Here is a 25,412-nt window from a genome sequence, read left to right on the forward strand (position 1 = left end):
TGGTCTGGGTGACATTAAGTAGAGCAGAGAGCTAGAAGCTGGGAGACGGAGGCTGAGAAGGGCCAATCGCCAACGCGTTTTGAAGGTGCACTGACCTTCTTCGTCAGGGCTGCTGGCCTGGCCACCATCATAACCATTAAATAGGGAAGCAAGGTACCTGCCCCTCTGCTAGAGTGCCCTCATCTACCTATAGGATCCTTGAAAGAAACTCCCTAGTAATCCTGTTGCACTCAACCCGAGGATATTTGATAAGGTGCAGAAATATGTGTTATGAATAAAAAATTGTAAAACACTTTATTAAGATTAATTATATTAAAATAAGAAGAAAAAGTCACCCTAAATCATGCCCATATATTATAAGGCATAAATTTAAAACGTATATGTATATATATAAAAATATTACAAAAACGTGCGCACATATGAGTAAATAAATAATAAGAGGGGGTACTACTAGGTACTAACCATGCAGGGTGCCCAAAACTTTTGTATCTGCCCATTTTCTTTTTCTTGTAATTCTTAAAATGTAATAAATGATTTTTTTTTTTTTTTGTTTCTAAAATACAAAGGAAACTTGTCATCTTTAACTTTCGGACTTTTAGAGATCATTTAATCTCTAATTTGCTTAACTGTTCACAATAACAGTAATTTTTACCAGGAGTTGCCCAAACATTTACATGCCACTGTATAGTATCTGGAAAAGAGGAAAAAAATCCAGGTGCTGTAAAATTGCAAAAAAAAAGTACAATTCCACATTTAAGCTGTTCACTATATGGTAAAACTGACTTGGCAATGTGATTCTCCAGGTCAGTACAAGTACTGTATGCAGATACCAAATATATATAGTTTTTGTTTTCCTAAGTTATTAAAAAAAATTCCAAAATTTGTAAGAATACAAAAATTTTCTTATGTCACCATTTTACAAGACCTGTAGCATTTTCATTTATAGGGATCTGGGGCTGGGTGAGAGTTTATTTTTTTGTGGCTTGAGCTGACATTTTTATTGATATCATTTTGGGTGTAGAGAAGATGTTTTGATTGCCTCTTTTTGCATTTTATTGCAATGTTGCGGTGATAAAAAAAAAAAATGTAAATTTGTTATTTTGAGTTTTTTTTCATTATGGCATTCATCGATTGGATTTATTGTTTTATTTTCTTTAATTGTTTTATTTTCAAGGGGGCAAAGGGGGTGATTTGAACTTGTCATTTTTTAAAAAAAATCACGCTTTTTACTGACTTCAATATTCAATATTTGAAGCTGCGATCATCCAATCGCTTGTGCTATACATAGCAGTAATCAACATCACCTATGAACGCTGGCCATGAGCCAGCGTTCACAGGATATTCACAGTTACAGATACGAGGGTCTTCTGTAGACCCCTGACTATCATTACAACACATCAGCGCACCCGATTACGTGACAGGGGCGCAGATTAGCAAGATTAATTACGTGCTTCCAGCCAGTGCATGTTAAATTCCGCTGTCCGTGATTGACAGCAGGATTTAACAGGTTAACAGCCACGGGCGGAGCAGTGAATCACCCGAGGCTGTTAAAGGCACTTGATAGCTGATCAAATCGACCATCAAGTGCGAGGAATTATGTGGGCTTGGTATGTGGGCGCACATCAAAGGCAAGACACGACCTTTGACGTGTGAAAGAGGAACCACAAAGCAGATTTCTTCACCAAAGGTATCAACTTAATCTGTTTGGATCTCAAAGAGAATAATTCCACTCCTATAGACATTGACCTTCATATGAAAGCAGACTGCTGAAAAAAATATTATATAAGTAGCAATTATGCAGCAACAAATATTTGAGAATTACTGCTATAAACTAAAACGTTTTGCAGTGTTTTACAGTGGAGAAGTTGGGAAGGCGGCCTCTTATCATCAGTGGATTTAGTTTTATGGGGTTCTGTTGTGCTGGAATTACTGTAGCCCTTGTATTTCAGGTAAGTAATATTAGGACAATGGTAGGACAAGACCTCAATGCAGGATACCAGTCTATTGTAATGTATAGTAAAAGTAATGAATCTTTAGTATTAAACTTAATTAAATATTTCCGAACTCCTTATCGGAGCCCCACAGGCAGAGGAAAATTTAAAGTACAAATATGGAGCTCCAACAGTGCTTTACCTGGAAGAAAGACTACTTACATTTCATCAGTTACTTTTCAAGATTATGTCCCTGTTTTATTTTTCATAAAAGTCATGTTCACGGAGGTTAGCTGTGGCTTTTAGACTATTGATTGAGTTGGTTCTGTTATGTTGAGGTTACCTCACCAACAGCACTTATCACATATCTACAGGATTGATGATAACTATATTGTTTGTGGGAGTCTGACTCCTGGAACCCCTATTGATCATGAGAATCGGGTCCCATATCCCTCATGTGAATAGTGGTAATGTGCATGTGTGACCAGTGACCACGGCTCCATTCACTGTCCAGTGAAGCGATGGTCACACATACTCACTTCCATTCCCATTAGCCTCTGGAAATGAGTGGAGCTGCAGTTTTTCATGGATACCACCATTTCTTTTACACAGGACTTTGGGGCCCCCATTCTTGGGATCAATGGGGGTACCAGAGGTTGGATCCTGAAAAGCTATATGTTTACCACTTGTACTGTACACAGGTAAGAAATGTTAGTGGCATAACCCCTTACCTAAAATACTCATTTGCTGAACCCCTGAGGACTATCCCCGACTGCTCCAAATACATGAAAGCCCAGAAAAGCGGTCATGTAGGAATAAGCCCCTAACTCATGAATGAAATTAAGACACCAATACATTTTAATTAGGAGATCAAAATTGTAGTCTCTTAGGCAAGGATCTGGCAGATGGTGTTGCTATTAACCGGTGGGTTGGTATAGGTCAGGAACCCAGCAACAATGAAGACCAAGTCAAATAAAATTAGCCAGGCTGATGACAAACGGTAAAATAATAACACTTATACTAACCTCGGTAGCCACCGCCGTTCCAGTTGTGTCGGCACTCGCTCTCCCGGGGCTCGTATGACATGATATTCGGCTCTGGCTTCACTCTCCTCTCTTTTAGACAAATCAAGACATCTGGAGGAAGTGATAGACTAGCCGCAGTTCTCACTTCCTCCAGATGTCAATTACGTCTGCAGGGGAGGAGAGTGAAGTCAGCGCTGATTTGTCGCAGGTATCATGTGATAGAACAATGTTAAGCAAATCTTGGGAGAGCCAGTGTAGACACTGCTGGAAAGGTGCCAGCACCCGAGGTTAGTATAGGTGTTATTTTACCGGGGGAAAAAATAACAACACCTGCATCATTGTAAACGGGCCTCTCCTGCCGCCATTCGCGAAATAAAGGTGCTGTGAATGGCACTGATGGTTTTACGTTTGGAGCCTAGTGGAGTATCAGTGGAAAATGTAAATTCGATTTTACCAATTTAATACCACTTTGTGTCATAGAGGGAGAGATTCAGGTAACAGATATGAAATAGGAATTACCATAGATGCAATTGATTAATATGTTAAAGTAGCGCTAAAGGTAAAGCTGAACTTTGTTAAAATGTGGCATATTAACCCAAGTAAAAGGGCTATGCTACAATACCTGTCAGGCCCAAGGACAGTGTTCCTGAAATTCCATTTTTTTTTTTTTTTTAGAGTTTAAGATAAACTGTTTAAAACATACAATATTAGCTTAAAAAATTGGAAATGTATTTGGAAAACTGAGCAAATATTTCTGCTTTCTCTGCCCTCTTCCAGGCACGGATCCCTTTGATGCATTATGCCAGTGTCATTTTTGTGATTGGAATCATTGCTGGTTTTTGTATTGGGCCCGGTAAGTATTACCTATAGACACAAATTCATCTCTTTTCTCCTATCTTCCAGACATCCATGTTTCACTTGTATGTTCTCTCTGCGTTTTTCATGGCTGGAACACACACCCTTTAGAGTCTACGTGGTTCTTCACATGACCGTATTTTTGCGAATTGCAGAAATGAAAAACGGCAGCGTGCCCAATTTTGATCAGATTTAGGGATCAAAAATACACACTCAAATAAATGCGTCCATAAAAGAAAAAAATAAGCACCAAAATGCTATATGTGTGTCACCAAAAGCAGGGGTTTTTTTTGTTTTTTTTTGTTCAGTGGGTAGTAGAGGTTTGGACATTTTTTTTGCATCGGAACAAGAATATTCCCCACTGATAAGAAAAAAAATACACAGAAATGGATGACTATTGATTTCAGCTCACTGAAGAAAAGAAGGTCTATTTTTTTTTTCTCAAATGCAAAAAAAGTCGTCTGAGTGAGGCCTAAGCTACATGTTTATATCTTGACTAGGCCTCATTAGGCCCATAGATATTACTAAATATTAAGGAACCATGTGCACCTTCATCCTTTCAAGTTCATATCGTGGGTAGTCTGCTGCTGCCCTGTTGTCCAACTTTAACTCCTCAGATGGGTGGCAACTGATGGGGTCCACCTTAAACAGGTAGGTTGCCATTGGACGGTTTACCTTGTGAACCACTGGTAGCCACAAATCGGCCTGGTGGCATCACTCATCTGGGGTGCGTAGACTAGTCTATTGACTACGGTGGTCAATTGCTGACATGTGAACACTAAAAGGTTGTCAAAATGGAGGGCTACCGAAAGCATTTCATCTCCTAGTACGGTGCTGAGTGAGTTCTGTATTATTAAGGTAATTTGCATAAACCTGTTTATTAATGTGGTGTTTGCTAATTTATAGCTTGCTGCTGATTTCTGCTTTGAGAAAGTAGATTATTAAGCTAATTAACTAGGTCATCAATAATGTCAGCAGCAATCATTAGGCAAAGGGCAGCAGTCAATGTGACAATTTATTGATGGAGGCTGATGATCACAAACAAAAATTCCATCCAGACCTCGGTCTCCATCTGACGGCAGAGCCGGGTCCACAGGCCAGTATGGAGAACCACAGAATTTTTTTTTTCATACCTGTATGAAATCTGAGGCATATGGTGGTACAGCAGAACCTGATATAATTTCATGAATAAAGCGTTGTGCATCTCATAGTCTAAGAGTCATATTACAGAAGTGTGCGTGAGACCTTAGTGGTGGTCTCCACTGGATCTTGGTCCGTTAGCGCCATTACTGCCTTGGTTATTCTATTGTAAAGACAACCCACATACTTAATTTTATGCTTATGACCCTCCTGTTGACTTTTCCCAGCCCGTGCCCCTTTTGTAGCTGTGCTTTATTTCCAGTCTGACTATTTCCAGTGAGTGGTAACTACATTTCGTCTAATTCTTAGCTCTGGCATCTGAGCCAATGTTAGGAACCCCCACTACACTTTTTTAGAATCAGAGGGTGATTTTGCAAAAAAAAAAAACCCTTCCACTGAGAATTCATGACGCCAAACCCATTGACAGCAAGCCACACATCTTCAGTACTATCATCGGAAGTTGTCACCGCTCCTTTATGAAGTCAGGTGTGGTGATTTGTATTGGGGGGATACGAAGAGAACATCATTGGAAGCTCCGGAATATCACAGAGCAGTATTGAATGCCGTTAATTATTAGGTGGTGGATTCTCTTGTCTTTTTATGTGTCAATATGGATTAACTAAATTTAAAGGGGTTGCCCAATACATTGGTATATTGATGACCTATTCTCAATTGAATAGGAGCTGAGCTGCAGTTCCCAAAAATGGCTACTAAATAGTGAATGGCACTGTGCTGTTTAAACTTTGTACATGGTGTATACATCCGTCCACCGCCGGAGCTCGTAACAGATGATTGGTGCAGATGTCGGATGTCGGACCACCATCAATCTGATAATGATGGTTACCAATATCAAAGTAGTGGACAACCCTTTTAATTTTTATCACAAAGTGCATTTTCTGTACTAACAATAAGCAATTTACATAGCAATTTCCTTTCCATACCAAGGTGAAAAATACACCGTACATAGTAGTTACATATAATGAGCTTTAATAAGGCGCAATACCATCATCATCTTCATTTAGTTGAACCCATAAGGAGTTAAAACCATATTAGCTGCTTTGCAGACTCTATCTTAAAATGATGGATGAAGACTGTGGTGGTTTATCCCATTGATATATTAACTGTGCCTCCAACAAATCTATAATTCATTTTCAGCTAAGAATTTATTCAGTGTAATTACATCTTTAATTAGGATTTTTATGGCTCATTGTTCATAAACAATGATGAATATGACTTTTAAAGCAACCAGGATTAGGGAAAAAAAATCTGCATGAACACCACTCTATATACTCCGTGTTCTGCATGATTTTATCTGCATTAAGAGTTCTATATGTGGCATGGTGTGGAAATAATGAACTGGTGTCTAAACCTTCTTCGGAAGCACATTAAACTCATTACACCAACAATGGGCTGAGTGTAGACAATGTTCTATTAACGTTGGACTATAATCAGTTGGTGTTCTCCGAGTTGATTAGAATCTCAAGATTTGTAACCTATGGAGGCGTCTGTTGGAACCACAGATATTTGTAGCTTGTTTAAATGGAATGATACTTAAAGGCATACGAAGCTAAAAAAAAACACCTAAAATACAAGACGTGACTTTACATGATATCTCCTTTTGCTCAATATTTTTCTGTCCTATATTAAAAAAGGTATTTTATGTTTTCCAGTGTACAACATGACTCACTCTTTGTATACTTTACTCTGAAATACTGAGGGAAAACATACTTTGAGAAGCCAACCATGGACTATGTGTCTTCCATGACTAGTCAAAGAGGAAGGTCTCCGTCCGGCTTATCCCTACCCCGTTTCCCATGACAGACAGTCCTCTACCTATACACACAGATAAGAAGCCACTAGGGACCGTGCTTGGACTAGTCATCAGAATCATAGTTTCTGCCTGGCCTTTCAAAGTATGGTATGTTTTCTCTGAAATGCCACAGCGCTTCTGAGTGCAACCTTCCAAGTTGCCACAATGCAGCCAGTGTCTCATTCATATCAAGTTCCCTTTAATTTATAAACACATAATGCAAATAAGCGAACAATGGAAGAAAAGAAGTCCCTTAACAAAGATGGCAAAGATCAAAATAAGACCACAATTGTTGTAAAGAGCATCTTGCTGCACTAGTTTTCTGGAATGCACTACCCCAGACAACCCAGTTAATTTCTAGTATCTACAGTTTCAAGTGTGCCCTAAAATCTTTACACTTGCTTATCACCTCACCTTCAGTAGGTACGGAAAGTATTCAAACCACTTTAAATTTTTCAATCTGTTTTGTTGCAGCCATTTGGTAAATTCAAAAAAATTCATTTTTTTCTCATTAATGTACACTCTGTACCCTATCTTGACTGAAAAAAAACAAATGTAGAAATTTTTGCAAATTTATTAAAAAAAAGAAAAACTGAAATATCACATGGTCATAAGTATTCACCCTTTGCTCAGACACTCATATTTAAGTCACATGCTGTCCATTTTCTTGTGATCCTCCTTGAGATGGTTCCACTCCTTCATTGGAGTCCAGCTGTGTTTAATTAAACTGATAGGACTTGATTTGTAGAGGCACACACCTGTCTATATAAGACCTCACGGTGCATGTCAGACCAAATGAGAATCATGAGGTCAAAGGAACTGGCCGAGGAGCTCAGAGACAGAATTGTGGCAAGGCACAGATCTGGCCAAGGTTACAAAAGAATTTCTGCAGTACTCAAGGTTCCTAAGAGCACTGTGTCCTCCATAATCCTTAAATGGAAGAAGTTTCTGACCACCAGAAGTCTTCCTAGACCTTGGTTCATTCTGCCAAACTGAACAATCATGGGAGAAGAGCCTTGGTGAGAGAGGTAAAGAAGAACCCCGAGATCTCTGTGGCTGAGCTCCACAGATGCAGTAGGGAGATGGGAGAAAGTTCCACAAAGGCAACTATCGCTGCAGCCCTCCACCAGTTGGGCCTTTGTGGCAGAGTGGCTGGACGGAAGCCTCTCCGCAGTGCAAGACATATGAAAGCCCACACAGAGTATGCTAAAAAACACATGAATGACTCCCAGACTATGAGAAATAATATTCTCTGTTCTGATGAGATGAAGATAGAACTTTTTGGTGATAATTCTAAGCGGTATGTGTGCAGAAAAGCAGGCACTGTTCATCACCTGCCCAATACAATCCCAACAATGATACATGGTGGTGGCAGCATCATGCTATGGGGGTATTTTTCAGGTGCAGTGACAAGATGACTGGTTGCTATTGAAGGAAACAAGAATAGGGCTAAGTATAGAGATATCCTGGATGAAAACCTCTTCCATTGTGCTTTGGACCTCAGACTTGGCCGAAAGTTCGCCTTCCAACAAGACAATGACCCTGAGCACACAGCTAAAATAGCAAAGGAGTGGCTTCAGAACAACTCTGTGACCATTCTTGACTGGCCCAGCCAAAACCCTGACCTAAACCCAATTGAGCATCTCTTGAGAGACCTGAAAATGGCTGTCCACCAATGTTCACCATCCAACCTGACGGAACTGGAGAGGATCTGCAAGGAAGAATGGCAGAGGATCCCCAAATCCAGGCGTGAAAAACTTGTTGCATCATTCCCAAGAAGACTCATGGCTGTACTACCTCAAAAGTGTGCTTCTACTCAATACTGAGCAAAGGGTCTGAATACTTATGATCGTGATATTTCAGTTTTTCTTTTTTAATAAATTTGGAAAAATTTCTACATTTTTTTTTTCAGTCAAGATGACGTGCAGAGTGTATATTAATGAGCAAAAAAATGAACTTTTTTGAATTTACCAAATGGCTGCAATGAAACAAAGAGTGAAAAATTTAAAGGGGTCTGAATACTTTCTGCACCCACAGTATATAACTATTCCGTGATATCCCTTCCACGCATTCAGTACCACTTTGTATTTGTACTTATACAGATACTGGCTGGTGACCGGTCATCCTAACCTGATCTAACAGCTCCACAGTGTCCCTCCTGCTGCTGAGGTCTCGCACTGCTCAGTACAAGCTGGAGTTGTCAGTCTGAGCAGGTGAAAATTGAATAAATTTGGACTCAGCCTACACTTAATATCAGGATTATACAGACAAGCTGATAGGGATTTTTAGAAAAAATACTCCAATGTCTAAGGGATTTAGTTAATAATCTATATAACATATAATCTGGTGACTGCTCCGCATTAAAGATATGCTACACTGAAAACAAAACCTTAAAAGCAAGACTTTGATATTTCCTCTTTTCTGTCCCATATTGAAATAAAATGATAAAACGTATTTTATATACATCTCAGCTTAATCGTTCTCCAGTGTTAGAGTGTGTGGAGAAGCGATACTGTAGATGTGTCCTTACAACTTATTTTTTATTCTATGGTACCCTAAGTTTTTAACACAAAATAAACAAGCAAACGGTGACATTCAGCGTAGAGCGGATGCTCAATTGCAGCAAAAAAAAAAAATAGGCTTGTACAATTCTGGTGCAGGGTTTTGCCATCTCCATGACCCTTGAGTCAATTCCTATAGTTGTTAACAATGCTGTTCTGGAAAGAGGGTCCTGCTTAGGTTTTCGGTCTTCACCAGTCAGTAGCCAAGGGTAGGTAGCCAGCAAAATGCTAAGCCTATTGTCCCAGAGGCCGGCATAGCAGCCACATAGTCTGATAGTATGTTTGACAGTGATTTTCAAATTGATTTGATGCAAATCGATTTCTTATTGAATTCTAGGAAATTCCCTTTACCCAGCAAATTTGAAAAATGTTTGATTTACAAAAAAAAAGAGAGAAGGATCACTTGACCTAATTCACTGCTCCGCAGGCTTCCTAATTGTGCTTTGCAGCTATCACATCCCATGGAATATTGCAGCTAATCAGGAGGGATGATGATAGCCTATATAAAATTAGATGGAGGAAATGCAGCTGCCGTTTTTAGGTGAATATGGATAGCGAGAGGACATCACACTTAAGCATTAGAGATGGGTAGAGAAAGTCATAAAATACTGAATAACAGAGATGAACAGATCGCTTCGTTCAACCCCGGTCCACAATCCAGGTCAGTGCTCTATAGCTTTGAAAAGGAGCTGCTTGAATTTATTTACCCTTCAGGACCTCAGGTTGGTTTATGAATAACCAGATAGCAAGGCACCACGTGTGTGCCGCACAGCTTGTGGTATCCCGATATCCATTCTATTGCTTATAGTGTTTACAGTGAAACTACGTCAGAGAGTGGACCCTCTGGATCGCGGATCCGGAGCCCCTGGGCCGAGCACGCCAGGTGAAGACCGACCCCTATACAGGGATCGTTTGGGGCAGGGCCACAGAGGACGGAGGCGCGACAGCCGGAACCAAGAGGGACGGCTCCACGGACCTAAGGGGGCTCGGGAGACGGAGGACTGAGATACAAACAGGGACCGGAGGCACAGGGGGAAGCACAATACGGGAGATGGCAAAAGGACGGGCCAGGACTGGCAGGGGCCAGAGGAGAGGGGCACAGAGGATAGAAAGGAAGCAGCGCCTGGACAGGCCGGGGAAGGGCAAGACAAGGGGGCCGAGTACGGCAGGGAGGCAGAGCCTGAGAGCCCTGGCGGAGAACAAGGCAGAGAACAAAGATCTACAGGGATACTGTAGTGGCCAGAGGGTGCAGATACTACATAATCATCAGGCGTCCTCCTAACAGCGAGGACGCCTGAAATATACTAACCCCCGGAAGTGCGTCCTCAGTCCAGCCCCTCAGCGCCGCCCACCGCTGGAAAGAGAGAGCGGGAGGGGGCGTACACGTGGTAGGGGGCGGGTGCCAGGAGCCGCAGTGAGGACGAACGTGCGACGGGCGCGCACCCGGACGGGAGCGCGCAGGTAAGGGAACGCTGCGGCGCGTGCAGCCGCAGGAGGGGCATCGGCGGGCATAGCCGCCGATGTTACAGTACCCCCCCCTTACGTCCTCCTCTACTAAAATTGGCCAAAAATCTTTTCAGAATCCGGGGAGCGTTGATGTTTTCTCGAGGCTCCCAGGACCTCTCCTCGGGGCCGAAACCCTCCCAATCGATAAGAAAAAGGGTCTTACCCCTGACTCTTTTCATAGCCAAGATGTCCTTGACCTCAAAGACGTTGTCCGAGATAACCGGTGAAGGAGGGACGATGGAAACTGGTTGGAACCGATTCAGGACTACGGGTTTCAAGAGCGAGACATGGAAAGCGTTGGGAACCCGGAGCGAAGCAGGCAACCTCAGCTTATAAGCCACTTCATTAATGCGTCCAATCACTTCAAACGGCCCAATGTATCGAGGACTCAACTTGTAGGAGGGAACTCTCAGGCAGATATGTCGAGTTGAAAGCCAGACTTTGTCACCTGGATGGTATGGAGGCACATCCCTTCGTCTTTTGTCTGCATGTTTCTTGATTCGGTTGTTGGCAACCTTGAGTGCTTCCCTGGTCTCCCTCCAAATCCGGGAGAATTCCTTTGCGAGGGAATCAGCTGCGGGCACTCCCGTAGACGTGGAAAATGGTAACGGAATACCTGGGTTTTGACCGGTTACCACGAAGAAAGGAGACTTGGAGGTAGATTCGCTGGGGTGGTTATTGTGTGAGAATTCAGCCCAAGGTAGGAGCGCGACCCAATTGTCCTGATGGGCGTTGGAGAAGTGGCGTAGGAAGGTGGTTAACACCTGATTAATTCGCTCCACTTGCCCATTGGTCTGAGGATGGTATGCGGAGGAGAAGTCGAGAGATGTACCCATAAGCCGGCAGAGGGCCCTCCAGAAGCGAGAGGTGAATTGGACCCCTCCGATCCGACACAATCCTCTGAGGAAGGCCATGCAACCTGAAGATCTGGTGGATGAAGATCTCAGCCAACTTCGGGGCGGACGGCAGTCCCGGTAAGGGAACGAAGTGGGCCATCTTGGAAAAACGATCTGCTACGACCAAGATGGTGGTACATCCCGCTGAGCAGGGTAAATCAGTCACAAAATCCATGGTGATCTGTTGCCAGGGGGCCTCAGGAACTGGCAAAGGGTGGAGAAGACCGGCGGGCAGAGCCCTAGCCACCTTGTTCTGGGCACAGATTATGCACGAGGCTACATAGTCCGTCACATCCTGGCGAAGCGTGGGCCACCAGTAGTACCGGGACAGCAGCAAGAGAGTCTTCTTAGCCCCAACGTGTCCAGCAACTTTGGAGGAATGCCCCCAGCGCAATACCTCTGTACGTCTGCCTTGAGGAACGAAGGTTTTACCAGGCGGAGAAATAGAAAACTTCACAGGGGCCACGGTGATCATCTTGGTAGGCTCGATAATATAGGATGGGACTTCATCCCTCTCCGATGACTGTAACGACCTGGAAAGGGCATCGGCCTTGAAGTTCCTATTACCAGGTCGAAAGTGAAGTTGAAAGTCGAAGCGGGAGAAAAACAGGGCCCACCTGGCTTGCCGGGCATTGAGTCTTTGGGCAGACTGCAGGTAAGCCAGGTTCTTGTGGTCCGTGAGGATGGTGAAGGGATGTACAGCCCCCTCGAGTAAATACCGCCATTCAGCCAAGGCCATCTTAATGGCAAGTAGTTCTCGGTCTCCAATGGAGTAGTTGCACTCCGCAGGCGAAAAGGCTTTAGAAAAGAAGCCGCAAGGAACCAGCCGTCCGGATGAAGCCTGCTGGGACAGGACCGCCCCCGCTCCAGTGGAGGAAGCATCTACCTCTAGGACGAAGGGCCTGCTGGTCACTGGCCGATGCAAAATGGGTGCCGATGCAAAAGAATGTTTCAGTGCCAGGAAGGCGTTTTCCGCTTCGGGGGACCAGCTGTTGGGCTTCGTTCCCTTGCGAGTTAAGGCCGTGAAGGGTTTGGTAACCGAAGAAAAATGAGGCACGAATTGCCGGTAATAATTTGTGAAGCCAAGGAACCGCTGGATGGCTTTTATCCCCACTGGACGGGGCCACTTGAGAACCGCACTGAGTTTTTCGGGATCCATCTTCAGACCGGAATCGGTGACGATATAACCCAAGAAGGGCAGCGACGTCTGCTCAAAAAGGCATTTCTCAATCTTGGCGTAAAGTTGGTTCTCTCGAAGGCGATGCAAGACCAAGCGTACGCTCTTGCGATGGGAGGGCAGATCAGGCGAAAAAACGAGAATGTCGTCTAGATAGATGACCACACAGGAATAGAGTAGATCCCGGAACACCTCGTTGATAAATTCCTGAAACACAGCTGGGGCATTGCAAAGGCCGAAAGGCATGACTAAGTATTCGTAATGCCCGTCACGGGTATTGAAGGCCGTTTTCCATTCATCCCCAGCACGGATCCGGACCAAATTGTAGGCCCCTCGCAGATCTAACTTTGTGAAGATTCAAGCTCCTCTCAGCCGGTCAAAGAGCTCCGGAATCAACGGAAGCGGGTATCGATTTTTAACGGTGATACTGTTTAGACCCCGGTAATCAATACAAGGCCGCAGTGATCCGTCTTTCTTCCGGACGAAGAAAAAACCTGCGCCCGCAGGAGAGGTGGACTTCCGGATAAACCCCTTGGACAGGTTTTCATGAATATATTCCGTCATGGCAGAGGTCTCGGCAGGAGAAAGAGGGTACGTTCTACCTCTGGGAGGAACAGCTCCGGGAATCAGGTTGATTGGACAGTCATAGGACCGGTGCGGAGGCAGGGAATCCGCTTCCTTCTTGCAGAAAACATCAGCGTAGGCGTGGTATGGGACTGGAAGACCCGGGAGATCCGTTGGTCTGGGCTGAGAATGGGAACGAACAAGGGTACGCAGACAGTTTGCATGGCAGGTGTGCCCCCAGCGCAAGATCTCCCCGGTACGCCAGTCGACAACTGGCTCATGCCGCCTAAGCCAAGGTAGTCCCAAGAGAATGGCGTGGGAAAGTTGAGGCAGGACGTAAAAGGCAATCTTCTCGGAGTGAAGTGCGCCAATTTGTAGCTTTACTTCAGTGGTAACCGTGGTAATGAGTCCAGGCAGAGGTTTGCCATCGACGGAGGTGATAGCTCGGGGATTACTTAAAACGACCACAGGAATCCGGAGTTTGTCAACCTCTTCCTGGCGGATGAAGTTGCCTGCTGCGCCCGAGTCCACATACGCCTCCACGGAGCCACGCCCCCGACCTGTAATAAGCAGAGCTGAAAGGGTAAGTGGAAGAGAGGGGGTCTGATCACCTAGGGGGCCCTCTCCTACCTGGCCTAGGCGGATGCATTTCCCGGTCTCTCAGGACAAGTGCGTACGAAGTGATTGGCCCCTCCACAATATAAACAGAGTCCCTTAGTCATCCTCTCCTTGCGCCGTTGTTCGGATAGCTTGATGCGATCCACCTGCATAGGCTCGGGAGCAGAGTTACTAGGGGGAGCAACAGCGCAAGGAATGGGAGCTTGGTATAATCTAAAGGGCCTCCTCTCCCTGGCTGACTCTCTCGCGCGTTCCTGAAAACGCAGGTCAATACGAGTAGCCAGAGAGATGAGATCTTCTAGGGTAGTAGGGGGATCACGCCCGGCCAACTCATCCTTAATTTTACCAGAAAGACCTCTCCAAAAGGCACCGACCAGGGCTTCATTATTCCACCCCAGCTCCGAGGACAAGGTCCGGAACCGGATGGCGTATTGCCCTACCGTAAGGGACCCCTGACAGAGGTTAAAAAGGGCCTCTGTAGAGGAAGCAAGACGTCCGGGTTCATCAAACACCTTACGGAATGTTTCCAAAAAACTCTGGATATTAGTCACCACCGGGTCATCCCTCTCCCACAACGGATTCACCCAAGCCAAAGCCTCTCCCTCAAGGTGGGACACTATAAAAGCCACTTTAGCACGGTCCGTGGGGTATTGTTGGGGCAGAAGATCAAAGTGCAATCTGCACTGGTTTAAGAATCCCCTACACAATTTTGGGTCCCCAGAGTACCTAGGCGGCTTTCCAAGACGAGGAGGAGGGAATGAGAAGGCGTCCCGAGCTTGGGTAGAAACGGCCGCAGAGGACTGCAAAGAAAGCAGCCGATCATCCACGGACGCCATATACCCCAAAATGTGAGATTGCGCATCGCGCTGCTGCGCGAGCTCCTGCTGGAGGCTGACTAAAAGAGGTGCATGCGCTGGGTCAGCGGTTTGCAGAGCAGAGAGCCGGGAGTCCATGGACTTCATGAATGACATAATTCGGGTCTGATTCTCTCTTAAGAAAAGCAGTTCTTTTTGGGTGGCAGCAGTGGGATCGGCGGGGTCCATGGCCTGATGATACTATAGTGTTTACGGTGAAACTACGTCAGAGAGTGGACCCTCTGGATCGCGGATCCGGAGCCCCTGGGCCGAGCACGCCAGGTGAAGACCGACCCCTATACAGGGATCGTTTGGGGCAGGGCCACAGAGGACGGAGGCGCGACAGCCGGAACCAAGAGGGACGGCTCCACGGACCTAAGGGGGCTCGGGAGACGGAGGACTGAGATACAAACGGGGACCAGAGGCACAGGGGGAAGCACAATACGGGAGATGGCAAAAGGACGGGCCAGGACTGGCAGGGGCCAGAGGAGAGGGGCACAGAGGATAGAAAGGAAGCAGCGCCTGGACAGGCCGGGGAAGGGCAAGACAAGGGGGCCGAGTATGGCAGGGAGGCAGAGCCTGAGAGCCCTGGCGGAGAACAAGGCAGAGAACAAAGATCTACAGGGATACTGTAGTGGCCAGAGGGTGCAGATACTACACAATCATCAGGCGTCCTCCTAACAGCGAGGACGCCTGAAATATACTAACCCCCGGAAGTGCGTCCTCAGTCCAGCCCCTCAGCGCCGCCCACCGCTGGAGAGAGAGAGCGGGAGGGGGCGTGCACGTGGTAGGGGGCGGGTGCCAGGAGCCGCAGTGAGGACGAACGTGCGACGGGCGCGCGCCCGGACGGGATCGCGCAGGTAAGGGAACGCTGCGGCGCGTGCAGCCGCAGGAGGGGCATCGGCGGGCATAGCCACCGATGTCACATTGCTGCTCAAGGCGGCAGTTGTCGTGTGGCAGTAGATTTGTTCCAGTGTGTCAGAATTAGTTTGGGCGCTGTGAGTTAGAAAATGTAATACATTGCATTGTGTACCGACGACTCATAAATGTGCTTTGCTGCCATCTACTGGCCAATGTGTATATGAAGGTTAAGTGGTTATTCTCCTCACAACAAGCTGACATAGAAACGGCTGGGAGGCTCACAGTTCCTGAGGTAACTTCCAGTTCTGGGTGGTTCTAGCTGCCTGAAGGAGCAAACGCTACTGCTCCCATCATAGTTTTCCATGCGAGTCCATGCTGAAGGGACATCTTTCTCCACATAATCTTCTCCACAAAGGAGTGAAGTCTTCTACTCAGGAGAGATAGCGCTGTATATTATTATTATTATTATTATTATTATTTATATATCGCCATTAATTCCATGGTGCTGTACATGAGAAGGGGGGTTACATACAAAGTTATAAATATCGTTAACAGTAAACAAGTTTCCACAACAAATTTACAATGACAGACTGGTACAGAGGGGAGAGGACCCTGTCTATGTGGACTTACATTCTACGGGATAGCGGGGAAGAGACAGAAGGTCGGGGGTGCAGCAGCTCTGGTGGTGATGAGGCGGCAGCTCAGTCGGTGGTGAGGCGGCAGAATGGTTATTGCAGTCTGTAAGCTTTCCTGAAAAGATGGGTTTTCAGGTTCCGTTTGAAGGATCCGATGGTGGTGAATAATCGGACATGTTGAGGCATGGCATTCCAGAGGATAGGGGATATTCAGGAGAAATCTTGGAGGTGGTTGTTTGAGGAACGAATAAGTGTGGAGAAGAGTAGGAGGTCTTGGGAGGATCGAAGAGTACGTGAGGGAAGATATTGGGAGATTAGTTCAGAGATATAGGGAGGTGAAAGGTTGTGGATGGCTTTGTAGGTCAGTGTTAGTAGTTTGAACTGGATTCGTTGGGGAGTTGGGAAACAATGGAGGGATTTGCAGAGGGGAGAGGTGGATTAGTCGGGCAGCAGAATTGAGGACAGACTGGAGTGGTGCAAGAGAGTTAGCAGGGAGGCCACAGAGGAGAGTGTTGCAGTAGTCAAGGCGGGCGATGATGAGGGCATGTAGAAGAGTTTTAGTAGATTGAGGACTGAGGAAGGGACGGATTCTGGAAATATTTTTGAGTTGGAGGCGACAGGAGGTGGCAAGAGATTGGACATGCGGTTTGAAGGACAGGACAGAGTCGAGAGTTACTCCAAGGCAGCGGATTTCAGGTGCGGGAGAGAGCATGATGCCATTTACCATAATAGATAGATTGGGTAGGGAAGATGCGTGAGATGGAGGAAAGATAATGAGTTCAGTTTTGTCTACGTTGAGTTTTAGGAAGCGAAGGAGGTGAAAAAGGAGGATATGGCTGATAGACACTCCGGGATTCTGGACAGCAGAAAGGTGACATCTGGGTCAGAGAGGTAGATCTGAGTGTCATCTGCATACAGGTGGTACTGGAAGCCATGGGACTTTGAGTTGTCCTAGGCCAAGAGTATAGATGGAAAAAAGTAGGGGCCCCAGGACAGAGCCTTGGGGGACTCCAACAAAGAGGGGGCGGGATGAGGAGGTACTGTGGGAGTGGGAAACGCTGAATGTGCGGTCAGAAAGGTATGAGGAAATCCAGGACAAGGCGAGGTCTTTTATGCCAAGGGAAGAAAGAATCTGTAGCAGTAGGCAGTGGTCAACTGTGTCAAAGGCAGAGGACAGGTAAAGGAGGAGGAGGATGGAGAACTCTCTGTTAGCTTTGGCTGTGAGTAAGTTATTAGTAATTTTGGTCAGGGCAGTTTCAGTGGAGTGGTGGGGGCGGAAGCCAGATTGCAGGATGTCAAGGAGGGATTTAGATGAGAAGTGGGAGTTTGGAAGCAAACGGGAGCAGTGATATGGGGCGATAGCTGGGCAGAGCAGTTGGGTCAAGGTTTGATTTTTTGAGGATGGGTGTTATGGTGGCATGTTTGAAGGCAGAGGGGAAGGTACCAAAAGTTAGGGATAGGTTGAAGAGAAGGGTTAGGGCTGGAAAGATCATGTTAGTGAGGTTGGGAAGCAGGTGGGAAGGGATGGGGTCAAGTGCACAGGTGGTGAGACGTGATTTGGAAATGAGATGAGTAAGCTCTCCTTCAGTGATGTTGGAGAGGGAGGTTATTGGGGAAGGGCAAAGGTCTGGTATGTGGAGCGGTTGGGGTGGTGGAGCTGTAAAAGTTTGCCTTGTTTGGTCAATCTTGTTTTTGAAGTAGGTGGCAAAGTCGTTAGCAGAGATGAGGGGAGTTGGAGGTGGCAGTGGTGGGCGGAGGAGAGAGTTGAATGTGCTGAACAGTTGTTTTGGGTTGTGGGATAGTGAAGATACAAGGTTTGTGAAATAGGTCTGTTTAGCAGAGGTGAGGGCTGATTTAAAGGCAAGAGTAGCTTGTTTGAAAGCAGTGAAGTCGTCTGGCAGGCGTGTTTTCTTCCAACGCCGCTCTGCAACCCTGGATGCATGTCGAAGTTTTTTGGTGAGGTTGTTGTGCCAGGGTTGCCTATTGGATTGTCGCACTTTGCCATGCATGAGAGGGGCGACAGAGTCTATGGCTGATGTGAGGGTGGCGTTGTAGAAAGCGGTGGCACTGTCCGTGTTGTGGAGTGAAGATATGGAGGACATAGGTAGAAGAGAGTCTGAGAGTCTGTGAATGTCTAGGTGTGCAAGGTGAGAAGGACAAGGATGAGAAGGTGAGTAGATGGTGGTCAGATAGGGGAAAGGGAGAGGTTGTGAAATTAGATAGGGAACAGAGGCGGGTGAAGATGAGGTCTAATGTATGTCCATCTGTATGGGTGGCTGTGGAGGACCACTGAGTAAGTCCAAAGGATGAGATAAGTGACAGGAGTTTGGAGGCTGCTGGCTGGGGGGTGTCAATGGGGATGTTGAAGTCCCCCATGATGATGGTGGGGATGTCAGCAGAGAGAAAGTGGAGGAGCCAAGTGAAAATTGGTCGATGAAGGTAGTGGCTGAGCCCGGTGGTCGGTATATGTCAGCCATTTGGAGATTAGAGGGAGAGTAGATATGGACAGAGTGAACCTCGAAAGAAGGGAGGATAAGGGAAGGTGGGGGTTGGATAGGGTTGAAGGAGCAGTTTTTAGAAAGGAAGAAACCCACTCCTCCACCATGTCTGTTGCCAGGGCGAGGAATGTGGGTAAAGTGGAGGCCGCCATAACGCAGTGCAGCCAGGGAGGCCGTGTCAGGGGATGTCAGCCAGGTCTCAGTGAGGGCCAGGAAGGAAAAGGTTGTGGGAGGTAAAGAGGTCGTAGATCACATGGCTTGTTGCAGATGGAGCGAGCATTCCAAAGTGCTACAGAAAGAGGGTGCGGGAGGAAGGGGGGTCAGTGGCACGGGTTTTATGTGTGAGGGATTGCGGTAGCTTCTCTTACTGTGAGAAAGATTGGGGTGAGGATTAGTGGGATGTATGAGGTGGGGGGGCCAGGATTGGGGGATATGTCACTAGCAGTGAGAAGAAGCAGAGAAAGGGAAAGCAGGTGGGTGAAGGAGAGTGATTGTCTTGTATTGTATGTTAGGAGATGTCTGAGGTTAAGGAGTATGTCTGCAGAAAAAGAGAGGTGGGGGGTAAGAGAGAGGGGAATTTGGTTCGAGGGTGCAGGGGTTTGAGGATAGCGAAGGAGAGTGAAGATTAGTGGAGCAAAAGAGGTGATAGCAAATATGAGCATGTTTAAAGAGGAGGGTAAAAAAAAAAAGTAAAGGAAGAAAGCAATGGTTAGTCTTACCGTCTGACCGATTTCTGGACTATTTCTGATGTAACACTTTAAAGATGTTACACTTCAAATGATGTTACATCTGACCAAAGTCATATCTGACCTGCTCTTTTCAAATTAAGGGCCCATTACACATAGCAATATCGCTATAACGTCACTGATTTTGTGACGCAGCAGCGATATTGCTAGCGATATCGCTACATGTGATACTTACAGTACCTCCGACCGGCTCCCCCGCTGGTTATTGCTGGTCGCGTGAGAACGTCCTGGGCCATTTCTCGTCGTCTGCTTCCTGCTGTGGTGACGAGCGACGCGTGGACGTGGGCAGGAGGATGTCTTCATTGCCTCGTCTTACAGGTAAGTAGCGACCCCCGACCGCTGCTATGTCGCTGGTGAGATCTGCCTGTTTGGCAGCTCACTAGTGACCACTTAGCGATGCACCAGCGATCCTGACCGGGTCATATCGTTGTCGGGATCGCTGCTGCATTGCTAAGTGTAACGGTACCCTTAGACCATTCAAATGTCCATGAAATGAAGCCAGGTGAGGGAGGGAGGAGGAGAAGGGAGCTGGAGGACGGTTCACAGCAGGGGGCAATTAACAGATTGCAGTTAATAGGACATTTGCCTAGCATCAAAGCTGAAGAAAGAGGTAGGACAGGATGGACAGATAAGACTAGATGTGGAGGAGCATGGCTATATAAATATGCATATAGTCAATTTGAAGTATGATACATGGAATTAAAGTCAGGGAAAAAAACAGAGTACAGGCATAACAGTTAAAAACAGAGGGTGAACAATGCATGAGGGTTCAGGGGTGCAGTGAGTATTCTGAAGCTGGTTCAGCAGACATACCTGTGGATGAAAGCAGATGGATCCAGAACATGGCAGCATGAAGGAGAATATGCCATGGTGTATTAGTCTGGTAATATTTCTGATGTAACACTTTAAAGATGTTACACTTCAAATGATGTTATATCTGACCTGCTCTCTTCAAGGTATATGTGCTCTCTTGTGTAAGGGTCGGCCAAGACAGTAGTCATGGCCGAGGATTCTGGGGCAACGGTGTCCTGGCCTCCCCTCACATAGACATGACAGCTTCATGTCAGAATACCTGCAGCTCCATTCTTCTAAGGGCTTTCTGTAATGCGCTATACTTTCTCCTCAGATGATGTGGAACAAAGAGTCACAGTCCCGTTCAACTTTAACAATAACAGCTTTACTCCTTTTGTACACAGCACATCCATTTTCTTTACAGCGGTTACCTCAGATTTGACAGTGCACAATTCTGTCACTTTCCCTAAACTCTCATTTTCTTCCTTCAGCATATCTTCAGGATGTCCTGTCCCGTTCAGAATCACAGCATCCTCTAAGTCCAGCTTCACCATTTTTGGGAGTTCCCCTGTCTGTTTCACCACAGACAAAAGGGTGTCTGCCCACATAGCAAGCTGCCTCATAATCAGCGATTTGTGCTGCCGTACCGCTGCCAACTGTCTCACTACCATCTGTAGTGTAGTCATATGTTCTGCACTGCTGTGAACTGTGCAGCTGTGATCTGCGCTGCTGTGTTCTGCAGTATTGTCATCTGTGGCCCTGAGGCCCTGGATGGCTGGGCCCGTGTCTTTAACGTTACGGAGCTGACTGCCCTGTCAGGGCGCTCCCGCCCAACTCATTCAAATCTCGGCTGTTCCCCCTCATAATGGCCGTTAGCTACTCCTTCTTTAACTATTTACAGGCTGAGTATGCGCTTCACCTCCATCTAGTGTCCTAACTGAGGTACTACGCTTTCCCTACAACTATATCAATAGTTATACATAGCATTAACATAAATATACATTACACTTTTATCCCTTAAGGTAATACACAGAATAGTGTAGCAGTAGCTATATATGACACACATAATGCTAATACACATGAACGTGCAGCAGTACCAGTAAAATAGGTGAAAGAGATACAAGATAGATCAGTAACAGCCTCCATTCCCTGACACCTGCATGCTGGTTATCCTATTTGCTTCCAGCCAGGACCAGATCCACATGGCTGCCATGCCACTGACTTTGCTTAACCTACCCCCTGCAAAAGGGAACAGTAGGCTCAAAACTGTGAGTACTTCCACACCTTAGTGTGCTTCCACAGAAAGCCAATCTGTGAAGGTCCCTCCATCCGTGTAATATTTCTTGGACTGCACAGAGCACTTCCTCTAATAGCAAGTGACTAGATCTCTGCTCCAGCCGCCCTGAGAGGCCATAACCTCACTTGTCTCATGAGAAGAGAATCATTACATTCATACGCACAATATACTGTGAACTTTGCCCCGCTACCTCTTTCAGTAAAATTCCATTGTTTACAAGTTCACCTACATTTCTGGCTGTTGGAGATTGCACAAACACCAAAGGCGCTCCAAAACCTGCACCCAGACACCGCCGCTACAGGAGTGCCCCCAGGGGGGGTCCTATACCATCCACAAGTGCCACGTCACGCTATTGACAATTGTTGTAGACACGAGGGAAGTGTTGAGGGGTACAGCGACCCACTTTAGCTACCGTGACATCATTATCTGCTGCCAGTGGGACTACATGCCCCAGGTGGCCCTTCTGTGCCTCCCCAGTGGCCCAGCAGAAGATGACATCTTACCAGACTGTTGAATTGAATGCAGTTTTGATGAGCTCAAGAAATTTGTGTAGCTCTTGTCCACAGCCAGAGCGCAGTGACCTGGACCATGGACCAGGGTTGTGTGAAGTGATCCACTCCTACTAGTCTGCAGTAATTTTATCTGCGCGCTGTGTTGATTCTCCAGAGCTGGGAGCGGGCAGTCATGTGACCACCAGTATGCGATTTGCATACTTCCACATTATATCCAGCCTGACTTAATACATTTGTATTGATTGAGGTCACGCCCAGCTAGTCAGTACGTGACCGCATGTATACAAATAATATACTTGCGGTCACGCTCCCCACATCTGCACCGGACAATCCTCACAGTGCACAGTGTGTGTGCTCTGAGGATTCACAAGTCTGCAGTCTCACAGAGTGACTGTAGACTTGAAGCCTAAGGCTGGACATCCCCTTTAACCCCTTCCCGACATTTGACGTACTATCCCGTCCACGGTACCCGGGCCCCTATGACCGGGGACGGGATAGTACGTCATAGCGATCAGAGGCACCCCCCGTGGGGAGCGCCGCTGATCGCGGCCGGGTGTCAGCTGATTATCACAGCTGACACCCGGCATTATGTGTCAGGGGCGGTCACGGACTGCCCTCGGCACGTTAACCCCTGGCACACTGCCATCAAACACGATCTCAGTGTACCGGGGGTTTAGGGAAGCATCGGAAGGGAGGGGGCTCCCTCCGTGCTTCCCTGAGACCCCCACAGCAGCGCAATGTGCAGCGCTGCTGCGAGGGCCTCCTTCCCTGCAGGTTCCTGGATCCAATATGGTGGCGGGGGCCTGCAGGGAGCCGGCTTCCTCACTGCCTGCAATGCGCAGGCATGAGGAAGCCTTGTGAAGCGCCTGTGACAGATCGCTGATCACATGACAGTGATGTCCCCCTGGGATAATAAAGTTAAAACAAAAAAAAGTCTAAAAATAATTTATAAAAAATCGCTATATAAATTTTAAAAAAAAAATATTCCCTAATAAATTCATTTTTTGGAAATAAAAAAAAAACAATAAAAGTACACATATTTAGAATCGCTGCGTCCGTAACGACCCGCCCTATAAAACTGTCCCATTAGTTAACCCCTTTAGCAAACCCCTTAAAAAACAAAACAAAAAATAATGCTTTATTATCATACCGCCAAACAAAAAGTGCAATAACGCGCGATCAAAAAGACGGATATAAATAACCATGGTACCACTGAAAACGTCATCTTGTCCCGCAAAAAACGAGCCGCCATACAGCGTCATCAGTGAAAAAATAAAAGTTATAGCTCGCAGAATAAAGCGATGCAAAAATAATTATTTCTTATATAAAATTGTTTTCATTGCATAAAAGCGCCAAAACATAAAAAAAATGACATAAATGAGGTATCGCTTTAATCGTACTGACCTGAAGAATAAAATCGCCTTATCAATTTTACCGCACGTGGAACGGTGTAAACGCACCCCCCAAAAGAAATTCTGGAAATGCTGGTTTTTGTTCACTCTGCGTCCCAAAAATCGGAATAAAAAGCGATCAAAAAATGTCACGTGCCCGAAAATGGTACCAATAAAAACGTCAACTCATCCTGAAAAAATAAGACCTCACATGACTCGGTGGGTCAAAATATGGAAAAATTATAGCTCTCAATATGTGGTGATGCAAAAACTATTTTTACAATGAAAAGCGTCTTTTAGCGTGTGACAGCTGCCAAAAATAAAAACCGCCATAAATAGTAAATCAAACCCCCCGTTATCACCCCCTTAGTTAGGGAAAAATAATAAAATTTTAAAAAAGTGTTTATTTCCATTTTCCCATTAGGGTTAGGGCTGAGATTAGGGTTAGGGGTGTGTTGGGGTTAGGGTTGGAGTTAGAATTGGGGGGTTTCCACTCTTTGGGCACATCAGGTGCTCTCCAAACACAACATGGCGTCTGATCTCAATTCCAGCCAATTCTGCTTTGAAAAAGTCAGATGGTGCTCCTTCCCTTCCAAGCTCTGCCATGCGCCCAAACAGTGTTTTACCCCCACATATAGGGTATCAGCGTACTCAGGACAAATTGCAAAACAACTTTTGAGGTCCAATTTCTCCTGTTACCCTTGGGAAAATAAAAAAAAATTGGGGACTAAAAGATCATGTTTTTGGAAAAAATATTTTTTTATTTTCACGCCCGGGCGTTATAAACTTCTGTGAAGCACTGGGGGGGTTCAAAGTGCTCACCACACATCTAGATAAGTTCCTTAGGGGTTCTAGTTTCCAAAAAGGGGTCAATTGTGGGGGGTTTCCACTGTTTAGGTACATCAGGGGCTCTCCAAACGCGACATGGTGTCCGATCTCAATTCCAGCCAAAAAAGTCAAATGGCGCTGTTTCGTTCTGAGCTCTGCCATGCGCCCAAATAGTCGTTTACACCCACATATGGGGTATCAGCGTATTCAGGACAAATTGCACAATAACTTTTGGGGTCCTGTTACCCTTGGGAAAATAAAAATTGGGGGTAAAGATAACTTTTGTGGAAAAAATATGATTTTTAAATTGTACGGCTGTACGTTATAAACTTCTGTGAAGCTCTTGTGGGTTCAAAGTTCTCACCACATATCTATATAAGTTCCTTCGGGGGTCTAGTTTCCAAAATGGGGTCACTTGTGGGGGGTTTCCACTGATTAGGTACATCAGGGGCTCTCCAAACGTGACATTGCGTCCGATCTGAATTCCAGCCAATTTTGCATTGAAGTCAAACGGCACTCCTTCCCTTCTGAGCTCTGCCATGCGCCGAAACAGTGGTCCCCCCCCCACATATCAGGTATCAGCGTACTCAGGAAAAATTGCACATTAACTTTAGCAGTCCAATTTCTCCTGTTACCCTTGGTAAAATAAAAAAAATTGGGCCTGAAATAATTTTTTTGTGAAAAAAAGTTAAATGTTCATTTTTTTTAAATATTAAAACATTCCTGTGAAGCACCTGAAGGGTTAATAAACTTCTTGAATATGGTTTTGAGCACCTTAAGGGGTGCAGTTTTTAGAATGGTGTCACTTTTGGGTATTTTCCATCATATAGACCCCTCAAAGTAACTTCCAATGAGATGTGGTCTGTAAAAATAAAATGGTGTTGCAAAAATGAGAAATCGCTGGTCAACTTTTAA

General features: G+C 45.9%; 1 protein-coding gene across 8 annotated transcripts in view; it reads left to right on the plus strand.

Moving 5' to 3' along the window:
• The window catches only part of LOC141059692 (solute carrier family 2, facilitated glucose transporter member 9-like), a 198,832-nt gene that overhangs the window by 167,074 nt on the left and 6,346 nt on the right, over positions 1–25,412 (plus strand). For all 8 annotated transcript variants that reach the window (XM_073555800.1, XM_073555802.1, XM_073555806.1 and 5 more), the window contains 2 exons: positions 1,848–1,949; positions 3,734–3,809. In XM_073555800.1, coding sequence (XP_073411901.1) covers positions 1,848–1,949; positions 3,734–3,809 — 178 coding nt within the window. The remainder of the gene's footprint in view (positions 1–1,847; positions 1,950–3,733; positions 3,810–25,412) is intronic.

The sequence above is a fragment of the Dendrobates tinctorius genome, unplaced genomic scaffold, assembly GCF_039654945.1.
Source record: "Dendrobates tinctorius isolate UK_male_01 unplaced genomic scaffold, ASM3965494v1 ptg000230l, whole genome shotgun sequence".
NCBI classification, from domain to species: domain Eukaryota; kingdom Metazoa; phylum Chordata; class Amphibia; order Anura; family Dendrobatidae; genus Dendrobates; species Dendrobates tinctorius.